Source organism: Phoca vitulina, unplaced genomic scaffold (genome assembly GCF_004348235.1).
Source record: "Phoca vitulina isolate PV1807 unplaced genomic scaffold, GSC_HSeal_1.0 scaffold56, whole genome shotgun sequence".
Classification (NCBI taxonomy): domain Eukaryota; kingdom Metazoa; phylum Chordata; class Mammalia; order Carnivora; family Phocidae; genus Phoca; species Phoca vitulina.
In genome coordinates, this window is record NW_022589759.1 from 38,291 (window position 1) to 52,334 (window position 14,044).

A 14,044-nucleotide genomic window follows, 5' to 3' on the forward strand; every position below is an offset into this window, starting at 1 on the left:
GCACCACCACGTGGTCTCTCGGGGCAGTCAGTAGCCCCCTCTGAGGGGCTTCCATCAAAATCCTTACTGCCCCGGCGACGGGGAAAAACAAACAAAAAACAAAACGTAGTTCTGGGACTCCTGGAGCGGTGTCCGGCTCACGCGCGTCCCCGACCTCCCGGCCCTGCGCCCGCGGCCCCGACCCGCCTGGACCCCAGCCCGTCCAGCCCTGCCCGGAGCCCGACCGACCCCCGGAACGGACCCAGCCCCGCCCCGGACCCGCCCCCGCCCCACACCCCACCTCCCGCAGGTGCCCTCAACTCCACTTCCGGTCCTGGGCGGAGCCTCCGCGGCCTCCGCAGGTCTGTGCGCCCCTGTCGCCCCCCACCCCCAGCCCTGCAGCGAAGCCCCTGGGACACCCCAGGTGGACCCTGAGTGGAGCCGCCCTCCCCGCCAGAGGGACGCGCCCCCCAACCTGGGTCTGGTCGGACACATGGCTCTTGGGCCCTGGGAGGGGCCAGGGTCCGGGCAAGGGCGGGCTCGGGGAGGTGCCTGCACCCCGGGACCAGCTCACGTTCTGGGGGAGACTGATGCGGGCCGCTCCGAGACTGCGGGCGCTCCAGCGACACCTGGGCTCCTCGGAGGTAGGGGGCAGGCCCCGAGCTGGTTCCGGCTCGTCAGCAGGGCCAGGGCTAAGGTCCCAGGTGACCCCTGAGCCAGGGGACAGAGGGCTGGACTCCGGGAGAACGAGCACCCCGGGTCTGGCCACCCGCAGCCGGCACGGAGTGGCTGGAGGGGGGGGGCCTCTGCGCGGAGATGCCCTTCAGTGTCCGGACGGAGGGGAGGGGGCCCGGTAGGAGTTGGTGTGGCGGAGTGGGGGGCTGGCCGGCATTGTTTATCAACCGTCTTTCAGTGTGTTAACCCCACAGCCTCCGCGGCTGACTCAGCAGCTCCTAGCCACCCCGCCCCCCAGGGTCCAGCTCTAGGGCCAATGTGGACACGAGGCTGGGCCCCACGTGCTCATTCTGTCCCTCTCTTGGGGCGCAGGGCAGAGGCATGGAGCCGACCAGCAGCCCGCTGACCACACACGTGCTGGACACTGCCTCGGGGCTTCCGGCCCAGGGCCTCTGCCTCTGTCTGTCTAGGCTTGAGGACCATGGCCGGCAGTGGACGGAGCTGAGGAAAAGGTAGGCTTGAGGTCTGGGCGGGAGGTGAGTCCAGACCACCTCTCCCCAGCCAGGGGGCAAGGAGAAGAACGCAGCCAGCCAGTGAGTGCTGACGGCTGTGGTGTGGTCCCCTCAGCCTCACACCCCCAGTGCCTCTCCCTGAGGGCAGGGCTGGCTAAGGCTAAGGTGTAACCCAAGGGCCTCATGGTCACCGTGATTAACAGGTAACCTTGTGCCAGGCAGCTGAGCACATTACTTCTCTTCTTATTCTCACTACAGCCTGTGGGCAGGCCCCATAATTTCCCCTTTTATAGATGGGGAGACTGAGACAGCAAGAGGTAAGTAAAAGCTGGGATCCCAAGCCTCGCCTGGCGGCTGGGCCCCTCAGCAGGACCGGGGCCCTGGCCCCAGGTTCAGGCGCCGCCTGGTAGCTGCCCTGTGAGCCTCTCCAAGGAGGCAGGCTCCCTCTGGTGGTGGGAGTGGGCGGCTGGGCCCCAAAGGTTCAGGGCCCGAGGGCATGGAGCTCATCCCCCGCCCTTCACCGAGGCTGGGGGTCCAGGTCCCATCTGAGTGGCCTGCTCTGGTCCTAAAAGAATCCATGGAGTCCCCTGGAGGGTCACATAGACCCATTCCCAACCCCCCATAAACTGTGGGTACAGGACAGAAACTTGAATCACAGCTGGTGGGAACGATGCCAGGGCTCTCCAGGGGTGACGGGGGGGGGGCGCATAAATCGGTGAGCAAAGCGACAGGCCCTCCATTTGGACACTCCGTGCAGGGCAAACTGGCCACCATGCAGATGGGGGTGTGGATACAGTTACTGGCTAGAAAGCCACACACAATGTAGTAAATGAAAAGTACAAGTTATCAAACAGTATGTATAGTATAATCCATTTTAGGGTATTTTCCTAAGTTTACAAATAAGCAGTTATGTGTAGAGAAAATCTGGAAAAATATATGCCAATATAAAGGGATTGTTGCTCATAAAATAGGTTTGGTTTTTTTGTTTACTTTTCTGCTTCTCTGTATTGGGAGTTCTGTCTACAAAGACAGTGCAGTGGTGTCCCTGAGCTCCTCTGGGACCCCAGGCCCTAGACCTGCTGTGGGGGAGTCTGAGGCCCCTGGCCATGCAGACCCTGGAGGGCCAGGCAGGGGCGAGTCCTCACCAACCCCTCCCTCCACTCTCCGCAGCTACACCGACTCGGACGGCCGCTGCCCAGGGCTCCTGCCGCCAGGCCCGATGAAGGCAGGCACCTACAAGCTGTCCTTTGACACCGAGGGCTACTGGAAGAAGAGGGGGCAGGAGAGCTTCTACCCATACGTGGAGGTGAGGGCCCAGGGTGGAGGCCCGTGACTCACCCAGGTCCCTGCAGTGGGCAGGCTGGTCCTACCCCTCCCACCTCTCCCAGGGCGGTAGCAGTGAGTCCACGGCTTTGAGCTCCCAGAAAAAAGGTGTCCAGGGACTTTACCACAACACACCCGTCTCTGCCCTGTCCCTGGGTGAGGCTGTGGGGGGCAGGGCCCAAAGTGACTCAGCCCCTGTGGACAAAGGCGCTCACCTGACCCTGTTCAAGGTGGATCTTTTGGGTTCCTCAAGTCGATGACTCTCTCCAGAGAGGATTCAGCCGCATCGCAGCCCTGGCCAGGTTTCCAGCTTTCCACAAGCCCCAGCTGGCCCCGCTTAACTCTGCCCCTGGCCCACAGTCTGGGCTGCTTGCGTGCTGCATAGGAGCCCCTCACTCTCTTCCGGTGCCTTCTCTGCTTCTCAGGTTGTTTTCACCATCACCGACGAGACCCACCGGTTCCACGTGCCCCTGCTGCTGAGCCCATGGTCCTACACCACGTATCGAGGGAGCTAGTGGCCGGGCCATCACCTCTGGCCAGCTGCGGGCCTGTGAGCACTGATCCCATCCCCACGGCTCCCTGAGGCACCCCAAGAGAGGGCAGCAGGTCATCTCCCTGTGGGAGATTCTGGCCCTCCACCTCCAGTAGCCGTTGAGTCTCAGGCCTCAGTAAAGTCGGTGTCGGTATCTGTAAGGCTGCTGCAGTCCCTGGGCTCAGCTGGTGCTGCCCTGGCCCCGAGGTGGGAGGGAGGGCAGGGGTATGCACAGACCGGACGGGCAGCAGGGAAGGAAGTGGCCAGGGCACCGTAGGCCCGGGAGGTGCCTCTCCTCCACACAGCAAGGCAATAGGACACATAGCAAATGTAGAAAACCTTCATTTGCAGATGATACAAATCTAAAAAAAAAACAGTTCCTGTCCTTGGTGAAAGGGAAGGTCATCCAGGGAGCAGTCCTGGGCGAGCACTACGTCGGGGTGCCCACGAGTCCCGCGGGGCCCTGGCCCAGCGTCTGCCCAATCACAGCCGTCTCCAGAGGCTTGAAGCCCACGTTGTCCAGAGGGATCCCAAAGGCCAGGAGCTTCGCCTCATAGGTGCGCAGCAGGTCATTGTGGGCCTGTAGGGTCAGAGCGGCATCAGGGGAGGGGGCGAGGCCGCACCGAGGCTGACTCTAGCCCAGGCCCCCTCAGCTCTGGAGGACGCGGGAGGGTGGTGGTGGAAAACCGTAAAGCTGACCTTAACCAGCGGCTCACAGTACACCACACCTGGTCATAAACACTTCTATGTACATGAACTCAAGTAATTCACAATGGGAGATGCTGCCGTTGTTCCTATTTCAAAGATGGGGAAACTGAGGCAGAAGATACAGACTCAGCAGAACTGTGGTCTGAGCACGCTCCTGGTTCCTTGTCAGGCATTCGTCAATCAAACTGGTCATCCTTGACTTCCTGGACATGACCTTGCACATGTACGTGCTCGGCCTCACTGAGCCTCCCTGCTTTGTTTGATGGTTATCTCCTGCCCCCCACCCCAGGAAGGCTAAGGTCTGGGCAACAGTGCTGCTGGGGCCAACGGGAGGCATGGTTCTTATTCCCCACTCTGGGAAACGGCTATTTTTTAAAGAGTGAATTGCATCAGATGGTTGTAAGGGTTTGAAGAGCTGATGCATGTGAAAAGCTTGGAGCCTGGCCTGACTCAGATCCAAAGCCCAAAAGGGCTCATTATCCTCACCATCATCAAGAAAAGGGTTGCTGGAGCTTGGAACTGAGATTTCAAGGGGGAACTATGGCCAAGCTCCAGAGAGAACTTGGGGCCTGGGGCCTGGCTCTCACCCTTCTCTGGGGGACGGACCTCCTGACAATCAGGTACAAGTAATGGATATTCCCCCAGAAGTGCACGCAGTAAATGGCCCTAATGTTGTGCGTGTAAATATCAGGGGATGCGCAGCATCTAAGGGAAGGGTCCGGGGGGGGCAGGGCCAAGGAGAGGCCCAGCGAGATCTGGTCACCATGGAACCCAGCGCCAATGACAGGCACTCCCTCCCTCCTGGGGTTCCACACCCAGGGCGCACAGAACCACAAAGCAACCTCCACCCTGCATATTTACAGGCTTATCTGAGTCATACTCGTGGGGTGGCTGCTCGAGGTAAATGTATCTGGAGGCAGCACTATGTCTGTATTCCCCACAGGCAAAGCCCAGATAGCTGTGGGCTCAGCCACGGAAGCGGGACCACTGGGGAGAGGGCCCAGGCCTCTCGGGTGCACGGGGCAGACAACAGCAGGCTCAAGGCACCCACTGCCCCTCCCTGGCTGCAGGAGGCTTCCATGCTGATGCGTGGTTTTGGTGTGGATAGGGTGTGCAGCTTTCATCAGACTTACAAAGGAGGGAGAGAAAGTTAGACTCGTAACTGTCCCCTGCGTGGAGGAAGCAAAGGAAGCCCATCCAATCACCCCAGAGGCCAGGTCACCGAGAGCAAGGGTCAGATGGGACACAGGAACAGAGTGTGCTGGACAGACAAATTGCCCTCATTTACCAGATATCCCCTGGGCAGTCCCTGTAAGAGACACCAGGACAGTGGCCAGCGTTGTGGGGATGTGGCCCAGGCCACACACAGTGACCTGAGACGGCACAGACAGCCTCAGGCTGTGTCTACCTCCAAGGTGTAGATAAGGTGGGGCCCTGAGAGAGGGGCAGGGGGGCTCCTGGTACCTTGCAGACCCGGGCCAGCTCATACTGCAAGTCCTTGATAGTGTTGTTCTTTGATTCTAGAACATCCTAAGGAGAGAAAGGTGGATGTGAGTTTGAGCCTGTCTTTGGGCTGAAGGAGACAGGGGTTGGTGGGGGTCTGGAAGCTCCAGCAGGAGACCTCAGACATCCAGGGAATAGCAGCCGGGCTCCATCAGTGTAGACGTCCACACAGGGAGCAGCCAGCTAGCACAGAAAGGTCTTCAAAGGAGAAAGGGAAAATAGGATAAGCCTCTCTGTAAGGAAACTGTCTAGATGGTGGGAAGTGAGGACAAGAGTTTAGAGAAGCCAGGCCACCAACGGTCCAGGGAAGGGCCCTTGAGCCGCCACCTGCCTCCTAGGAGGGTTCCTCCAGGCAAGCCAGGGAATTGACCAGGAAAGGCCCTGGCCCATGGACACAGCTGCAGCGACCACTATGGATGGGACTGATTTTACCCCTCATCATGACTGCTGGCAACAGCCTCACCCAGCTCCGAGACCAGGCGCCCTTCCCAACAGCAGAGGCGGGAAAGCTCTCCCGTTTCCAAGAGCGCCCTCACTCCCTGCCTGGCAGCGTTCACAAGTAGGTACAAGGATACAAGGATAGAGACGGGCCCCCAGACCCCGGTCCACAGTGCTGCCAGCCCACAGGAGGCCCTGAGAGCCTGTCCCAGGTGACTCTGGCCCCACAGGCCCTGCCGCCCGCCGAGCCGGGACTCGCGGCTGCCCAGGAGCAACATCTGGTCTCAGCCGGAAATGGGCACATGTCTCCTTGGACTCCTCAGCCCTCTTCCATCAGCAACAAGTCCTTCATCCCACATCGGGGCCAGCTCACCTCCTGCCTTCCCAGGGGGGGCTCTGTCTGATCCAGTCCACCCCACCCAGAACCTTCCATGGTTCCTCACCAGCCTCAAACTCAGGCACACCCAGCACGCTTCGGAACCACTCCCATCCAGCCGGCTCTGCCCTCCCCACCTCAGCCTGGCATTCCCCCCAACACCCAAGCAGCAAGGCGCTCACACGTGTCCAGCAGCACTGCTGGGAGCTGCAAGCCTCAGGTCAAGGCCAGGCGGGCAGCAAGCCAGCCTACGGTGTTTGGGTTTTTTTTTTAAGATTTATTTATTTGAAAGAGAGAGAGACAACGTGTGCCTGAGAGCGGGGGAGGGGAAGAGGGCGAGGGAGAGACAGAATCTCAAGCAGACTCCCCACTGAGCGCAGAGCCCGACACAGGGCTCAACCTCACGGGTCGTGAGATCGAGACCTGGGCCGAAACCAAGAGTCAGACAGGCATGTAATCAACTGAGCCACTCAGGCACCCCGAAAGGGCTTTAAGAAAAGATTAGGTGACCCGACACAGTTACTCCTCTGAGCCTGGGTGCCATGTGAGCAGACGGGGTTACTGCATGTTGACAAATCACCCGAAAAATGCTACCTGTGTATTTGTCAGGATAAAACACACCTGCACGGGGCGCCTGGGTGGCTCAGTCATCACGCGTCTGCCTTCAGCTCAGGTCCTGATCCCAGGGTCCTGGGGTCGAGCCCCTCATCAGGCTCCCTGCTCAGCGGGGAGTCTGCTTCTCCCTCTCCCTCTGCCTGCAGCTCCCCCTGCTTGTGCTCTCTTTCTCACTATCTCTATCTCTGTCAAATAAATAAATAAAATCTTAAAACACACACACACACACATACCTGCACAGTGAAGCCTCCTTAAGCCCCTGACTCAGAAGATCTGTTTCTCCGTGAAGGAAGAGCAGAGAAGGCACCCTCCAGCCTGGAAGGATCTGGCTCTGGGACAAGCTGGCCGCCCCTCCGTGGGCCTCCCTATGGAGATGTGCAGACCCCCAAGGGCCCCGCACCTGGAGCCGCCTCGGGCCTGAAGCCTGCAGGTCACCCAGGTGGCCAGGATCCCAGCACAACCACTTCCCAGCAGCAACAAAGACCCCTTGTCCGTTCTTTCTGTGACACGTCCTAGCGAGGCCCAGGGAACAGACACAAGGCCCAGCTCCGGGCAGCAGATGACCTGCCAGGTGCTGGCAGGCTTCTGCCTGGTGATCGCTGTTCTGATTCCTGTCCGTGGGCACCCAGGCCTCATCTGTCTTGTTTAATGCTCTCCCCTGTGCCCAAGACAGCTCCCCCAGAGAGGACCACCACACAGAACCGTGAACTCATGACTGGACAAATGCTCTAGCCTCTGCTCAGACCTTAACTCCCTCTGGGAAGCCTGCCCCGGCGCCCGCCACACAGCCCTGTGTGTCCCCGTCCTGACTGCCCACAGCCTACATCAAGAAGGACATCCTCGCATCCCGGGCGGACTGTGGCCGTGGCCTTGGCTACGAGCTCATGGGCTCGGCTGTCCCCCAGGTCTATCTCTAGGTTTGTCACCAGACGTCTGAGGAGTGCAGGCCCTGAGTTTTGAGAGCAGCTTGAGAGACCCGGGGCCTGACAGGCTAAGCTAAACCCAGCCTGAGCACTGGATGGGCAGTGGGCTCAGGGCCAGAAGGTGCCAAGAGGTTAAGGAGGGGACTGGGGAAACACCGAGCAACAGAGAGCCTGGGGAGGCTGTGAGCAGATGTCTGCAAGCCCCATCTGTGCCCCGGCCACAGGAAACCCATGACGGCCCCTCCCCAGTGTTACCAGAAGGTCTCCACTGGAGTGACGGAGGCTGGACACACACGCATCAAACACGCGGCCCCAACCCAAGCCCCGGACACCTGCTAGGGGACAAGAACGGGAGGCTGCAGCCTGGGACCCACCTCCAGTTTGCGGGACACAAGGGTGAGCGCCGCGGGGTCCAGGTTGGAGGCCGCGAGCACCTCACTGAACTGCACCTCCTTCTTCTCCACAGAAGCACTCAGCGCCTGCAGCTTCCGCTCCAGAACCAGGTTCTTGAAACCCACCTTCTGCTGCACCTCCAGGATGGCCGCAGTAAACTTCCTGTACAGCTCATCCCGCTCCTGCTGCACCTGCAAGGGACAGGCTGTGGGGGATAAAGAGGCCACCTGCCCTGGGGGCATCTCGCTGGGGAGAAGCCGCCTCCCACCTCTGCCCCTGGACCAGAACATACCTCTTCTGCAGAGTGAACCCCTTGCACCTGGGTCCCCCCACGGGTGGGTGGGTCTGTGTGCTGTCTACACTGCCTGCACGCCCACTCTCTGTGATGGAATTAAAGGCATGCAGCCGTCTACACTGTGGAAGGCAGGAGGAAACACTAGCTGGACCCACCTCTACTAAGCTGTTTCAGGAAGCAACAGGGTACCCCGCTTAGAGCTGGAGAGGCACCACAGAGGGACTGGGGCCCGGGGTTTGGGCAGGAGGATCAGGAAAGACACCTCCCTGATCACCCCTACGTGGGATCAAAGGCATCAAACCCCAGCGAGCAGTGTTTGGGGGAGGGAGGCTCCTAGGGATCCACGCCCTCGGCCAGCCCCAGATCCCAGAACCCCACAGGTCAGCGTGCCCCACAAATAGCAGATCTAGAAAACAACTCTGCAGGCAACTGCCTGTTATAAATAAAGGTGTTCTTTTTCAGCTTCCAATTCCTTTACTTTTCACTGTGCATCGTAAAAAAGCAAGACCTTGTGGAAGTATAAAAAGTAAACACTCGGGGCGCCTGCGTGGGCGCCTGGTGGCTCAGTCGGTTAAGCGTCTGCCTTCGGCTCAGGTCATGATTCCAGGTCCTGGGATCGAGCCGCACATCGGGCTCCCTGCTCTGCGGAAAGCCTGCTTCTCCCTCCCCCACTCCCCCTGCTTGTGTTCCCTCTCTCGCTGTGTCTCTCTGTCAAATAAATAAATAAATAGATAAATAAAATCTTTAAAAAAAAAAGATAAACTTGAAAGGATGACCGTGGCTGCATGTTTGCAACAGCAGTGGACTACAGCAGCGCCATCCGTCCAGGGGAGCTGGCTGCATGAACAGCCTTCAGGCCACACGGTCACAAGGACACACAGGAAGCAGTCTGCAAGAACTCAGGGAGCTGCCACCAGCTACCACTGGTGAGGACCCCGCTGAGCAGGAGGAGGGCCCTCGCACGTTCACTACAGACAGCACCCCATGACTTCCTTCCAAGGCGCACCTAACCCCCCAGGACTGAGAGACGTGTACACAGAAGAAAAGGAGCCCAGACACAAGGGGCCAGGTGCCCTGCATGTATCTCACAGGTAAGCCTGTGGGAAAGAGGACTGGGAGCGACTGTCTCCACCAGGGCACCTGCTCTCGGTGAGACCCTGGGCCTTCCACAGAATGTGCTGCAGCTTTCTCCCCATTGCCTCATCAAGCCTTGTAGGATGAGGAGCGGGCAGCAGGACTCCAGCCACAGCTTCGACAACTCCCGGAACTGGTCGCAGAGCCAGGGCAACAAGAAGAGGCCCTCCCTGCTCTCGGCAGGACCAGCCTGGCATCTGCTCACCTTGAGGAACCGCTGCTCGAGCACCTCGTGTTCCCACTGCAGGCCCTTCAGCTCCTTCTCGGTGACCTTCAAACGTGCTTTTGTGCACTGTAGAGAAAACAAGGGTAGGACACAAAAAGTATTCAGGATCAGGCATCCACAGAACACAGGCAAGCCCAAAAATAATCATCACAAGGAGCTGGCTCAAGGGCGCCTGGTGACTCTTAATGTCAGGGTCATGAGTTCGAGCCCTACACTGGGTATAGATTCCTAAAGGAGGGAAGAATGGGAGGGAGGGAGGAAAAGAAATAGGGAGGGAGGGAGGGAGGGGGGGGGGAAAGAAGGAAGGAAGGAAGGAAGGAAGGAAGGAAGGAAGGAAAGAAGGAGGGAGGGAAGGAGGGAGGAGGGAGGGAGGGAAAGAAAGAAGGACGGACGGAGGGAGGGAGGGAAGAGGAGGGAGGAGGAGGGGGGAGGAGGGAGGAAGAACTGGCTCAAAGACACAGGCAGCTGTGCCCCGACAACAGCAGGCTGGGGGTGGGGAATGTCTCCCAGAACAGGCACCAACTTCACATCCCATCCATGGAGGACACCAGTCAAAGAAAGGAGAGACCCCGTTCCTGCCCAGAAGGCCAAACCCTGCTCTGGGTCTCAGGAGACATCCTGCTGATGTTCTCCTGTCCGGAGCCCAGGAGAAAGTGCGAGGGAGGGGAACTGAGGAGGAAACTCACAAGCAGGATCTGCTTGTCCCTCTCGTAGTTGCTGAGCTTCTTCTGCATCTCGTTCATGTCGTCGCGAGCCTTCTGGAGGGGGTCTGCCAAGCGCTTGTTCTGCACGGACACCTCCATCATCTCCTTCTCCAGGTGGTCCTCCTTCTTGCGCATGTCCTCCATCTGCTCCTGTCAGTACCAGGACAGGTGTGCACGGGGTTCAGCGGGCAGAGCTGAGGGGGCTGTGGTCTTCAGGGGTGAGGGCCGCGAGCCCTCCCGCCCACAAAGGACAGTCCTGAAGTCCCAGACCCGTTTTATGTATCCACACAGGGGAATTCTGCACTATCTGAACTTATTCTGAATTTTCTAGGAATGCCGCCTCCACACCAATAGAGATCACACTGTGCTCAGGACCGGGGGGCGCTCCCCGCGGCGGGGACAGTCACTCCCAGCCCCTGCCTGATGACACCGCCGCCCGTGGGGCCACCCTGCGGCTCCCACCGCAGCTCTGCACAAGCTTCTGCCCGGCAGGTGCCCCTGTTCCATTAGCCCCCCTGCACTGTGTACTCTGTGCTGTTTCCAGCTGTAAGGGTGCAGAGGTCATGTGACCGATGAAGTCCCATCAAGGACAACAGGTATTTGTCTAAGTAGGGGTGTGGGGCCCAACGGGCTGGGGGCTAGCGTCTGGATGCCTGGTCTGGCCAGCCCTTGAGCGGCACCTTGAGGGAGTTGATGAGGGCCAGGTTGTTGAGGGTGATGTCATTGTAGTAGTTCTTGATGTCCGTAAAGGCTTCCTCGTGCCGCTGCATCAGCATGTTGATCTGGCTGTTCTTCCTCTCCTCCACCTCATGGATCTCGGTCTTTCTCCGCAGGTCAAGCTCCTCCCTAAGCATCTTCATCTTTTTATCATACTTGGCCTCAATTTCTGAAAGGCACACGGAGGAACAGGGGGCCCAATGGCTACAGGAAGAGACGGAACTTACAGACATGGCCCAAGAACAGCCACCAGCACGAGGGCTGTGCACACAAGCTCACAGCTGACACATTCAGCACACACACACCACGGTCGGCTTTCCTTTGCCTGGAGCAGGCATGGCTAATCAATCCCGGCATTAGGGTTCCCACCAACTGAGCGTCAGCTGATCCTGTGGTCAGCCTGCCGGACGACGAGCTGCATCAGTAAACCAGACAGACTCCTCAAACGGGAGGCCCCTCAGGCCAGCAGCCGTGGAAAAGACTATTCTAGGAATACTGCCCACGAGACTCAAAACTGCCACTGCTTCTATCTGCCGATTTGTACCAGGAGTGGGGAAGGAGGTGGTAATCACAGCCTCCCAGCTTGTGTAGAAATAAGATGTTCTGGGATTCTGAGCCGTCCGTCAGCCTTGGAAACTATCACATCTTCTCCTTGCGTGTCTGGGCCGCTTCAACCTGGTTTCTGTGCCCTGGGGTAACAAGCCCTGAAGGTAAATGACCTTCCGACGGGAGGGGCCCTGTCACCATCTCACACAGTGTGCACGTGAGAAACTGACCTCGCACCTGCTTCTCGAAGTCGTTCCGCATCTTCGTGATCTCCTCCGTGTGCTTCTGCAAAGGCAGAGAAGCCGGCCGTTACCAGGTGACAGACACACACAGAAGCCTCTCCCTGGGGCTGGCCTGGCTCCTCAGTCGTATGGAAAATCCAGCTCAGTAAACCCTGCGCTGTTTCTGATGGGTGCTGGGTTCCCCTCATGGCCAAGCTCATGCACCATGCTCAGAGTAACGTGGTTTTGGTAACTTCCATGTTTCATGAATCAATTCCCTCAACCAAAGTCACCTCGCAGCTCGAGAGAAAGTGAACACATGTTCCAAACACTAACCGTGCTTGGCCCTTGGCTCAATCTGCCCACATGCTGGAGACCGCTGGCCATGTCTACAAAGAGCTGCGGGTTCTCTCCAGATGCCTGCTAACCTGCTCCAGTGGTGGCTTAGAGCAGTATTAAAAATTATTCTGACAGTTATAAACATTTTGAATAAAAAATTGAGATTATTTTTTAGAGGAATATTTTTGCACAAAGGGGAACTGACCAGGTAACTATTCCAAATCCAGGCCTCAGGTAAGCAGACAGCCTCACGTCACTAAATTCACTGGAAACCAGCCCAGGCTGTACTTGGGTCAGCAAAGACCAGACAATTCTTGTGGACCAAGGCTGCAAAGCCTGCACCGTTACTGAATTTTTTCCAGATTCAGTGGAGGCTGGCTTGCCTCCAGGCATGAGGCAAATGTGCTGACAAAGTCTTCTCAACCCGCAGCCAGGAAAGAGCCTTAGAAAACCAGAGTTGGACACATCTTCCCTCTGCCCACATCCTCCAGAGGCCCCCCAGCTCAGCCCGGGGCAAAGGCTAAGCCTCACGGTGGCTTTTGATGCCAACGAGCTCTGACCCATCTCCCCGGCCTCCTGGCCCCCTTTTCCTCGGGGCCTTCACACTGGCCCATCCCCTCTCCCTTCTTCAGACCTGGTCTCCCCAAGCCTGGCTCAGCAACCCCTCCTTCTAACCTTTGCCCAAGTGTCACCTTCTCAGTGAGGCATTCTCAGAACTCCTTGTGGAAAAATGCAAGCCCCGCCCCGATCCCCAGCACCGTCTCCCCTGCTTTGCCCTTCCCGCAGCATTCCCGCCTGTGGGTATGCTAGATGTATTCAACACTCTCTTCTGTCTTCTGGCTCCTTCCTGGACCATCAAACACACATGGGCAGTCATTCCGTCAGTTCTGTTCCCCGTATGTCCCCAGAGATCAGAACAGGGCCTGGCACCTTATGGGCACTCAGCACATGAATTTCAACCTCCACCTGGAACCTCCCCCAGCCTCCCCCAGAAAGGACCAAAAAGTCAGCCAGGTGCTCATGAGCCCAGCTTGCATGAGAACTGCCATGGCCACACAGGGGCTAGCATGCTGGACACTTTAATGGTTGTGTGTATTTCTAAACGCCCGACAGACTCCTTGGGAGAACAGCCAGGTGTCAGGTGTCAGCAGCACGTGGAGACGGACCCTGAGCTGGCTTTCCTCTTGGGAAGTCAATTTGTTGTTCAAGTCTAAGACACGATTCTGTACTTGGCTCCCAAATGGGATTTGTCTGGCTGCCTGCTTTTTTTTTTTTTTATATTTTAATTAATTGCCAAAATGCAGGGAACTTCTAACAAAAATATGAATCCCCAGTTGTGTTGAATAATCAGGAGTTCACAGTTCCCAGCGGCCAGTCAGGCACCGGGAACCCTCACACCTACCAGCCGCAGGTTCTTCACCACCACCTCGTTGGTCAGCTCCTGCTCCTTGAGCTCCACCTTCAGCGCTCGCATGTCCTTGCGCAGTGCGCCCTCCTGTGTGCGGTGTTCCTTCTGCGCCAGCTTCATGACCACGGTGCCCTCGGCCTTCACCTCCGTCAAGTTGTTCTGATGCTCATACAGCAGGTGTTTCACCTTCTGCTTGTAGACCTGTGCGCAGTGGAAGCACCGCCTGCTCACCTGCACACTCTCACACGCACCTGCACACACTCACACACACATGCACATGCGGGCTCCCCTGCACACTCACACACACCTGCACACTCTCACACACACCCCTGCACGTGCAGGCTCCCCTGCACACTCACACACATACACCTGCACACTCTCACACACATACACCTGGACGTGCAGGCTCCCCTGCACACTCACACACACCTGCACACTCACACACACGCACATGTGGGCTCCCCTGCACACTCACAC

General features: G+C 58.3%; 2 protein-coding genes across 3 annotated transcripts in view; one reads left to right on the top strand and one right to left on the bottom strand.

Moving 5' to 3' along the window:
- Positions 1–342: 342 nt before the first annotated feature.
- On the top strand, positions 343–3,241 carry LOC116623064 (5-hydroxyisourate hydrolase-like). The gene is made up of 4 exons (XM_032389941.1): positions 343–623; positions 1,027–1,166; positions 2,337–2,472; positions 2,915–3,241. Exons 1-4 carry the CDS (start codon positions 570–572, stop codon positions 3,002–3,004), a joined length of 420 nt encoding a protein of 139 aa, XP_032245832.1. The 5' UTR covers positions 343–569; the 3' UTR covers positions 3,005–3,241.
- Positions 3,242–3,348: 107 nt separating this feature from the next.
- GAS8 (growth arrest specific 8) overlaps positions 3,349–14,044 on the bottom strand; it is a 16,032-nt gene continuing 5,336 nt past the window's right edge. For both annotated transcript variants that reach the window (XM_032389938.1, XM_032389939.1), the window contains exons 4-11: positions 13,562–13,768; positions 11,830–11,884; positions 11,017–11,222; positions 10,319–10,486; positions 9,612–9,698; positions 7,959–8,168; positions 5,194–5,259; positions 3,349–3,601 (exon numbers count right to left, since the gene is read on the bottom strand). In XM_032389938.1, the coding sequence (XP_032245829.1) occupies positions 3,452–3,601; positions 5,194–5,259; positions 7,959–8,168; positions 9,612–9,698; positions 10,319–10,486; positions 11,017–11,222; positions 11,830–11,884; positions 13,562–13,768 (1,149 nt within the window). In that variant the 3' untranslated portion in view covers positions 3,349–3,451. The remainder of the gene's footprint in view (positions 3,602–5,193; positions 5,260–7,958; positions 8,169–9,611; positions 9,699–10,318; positions 10,487–11,016; positions 11,223–11,829; positions 11,885–13,561; positions 13,769–14,044) is intronic.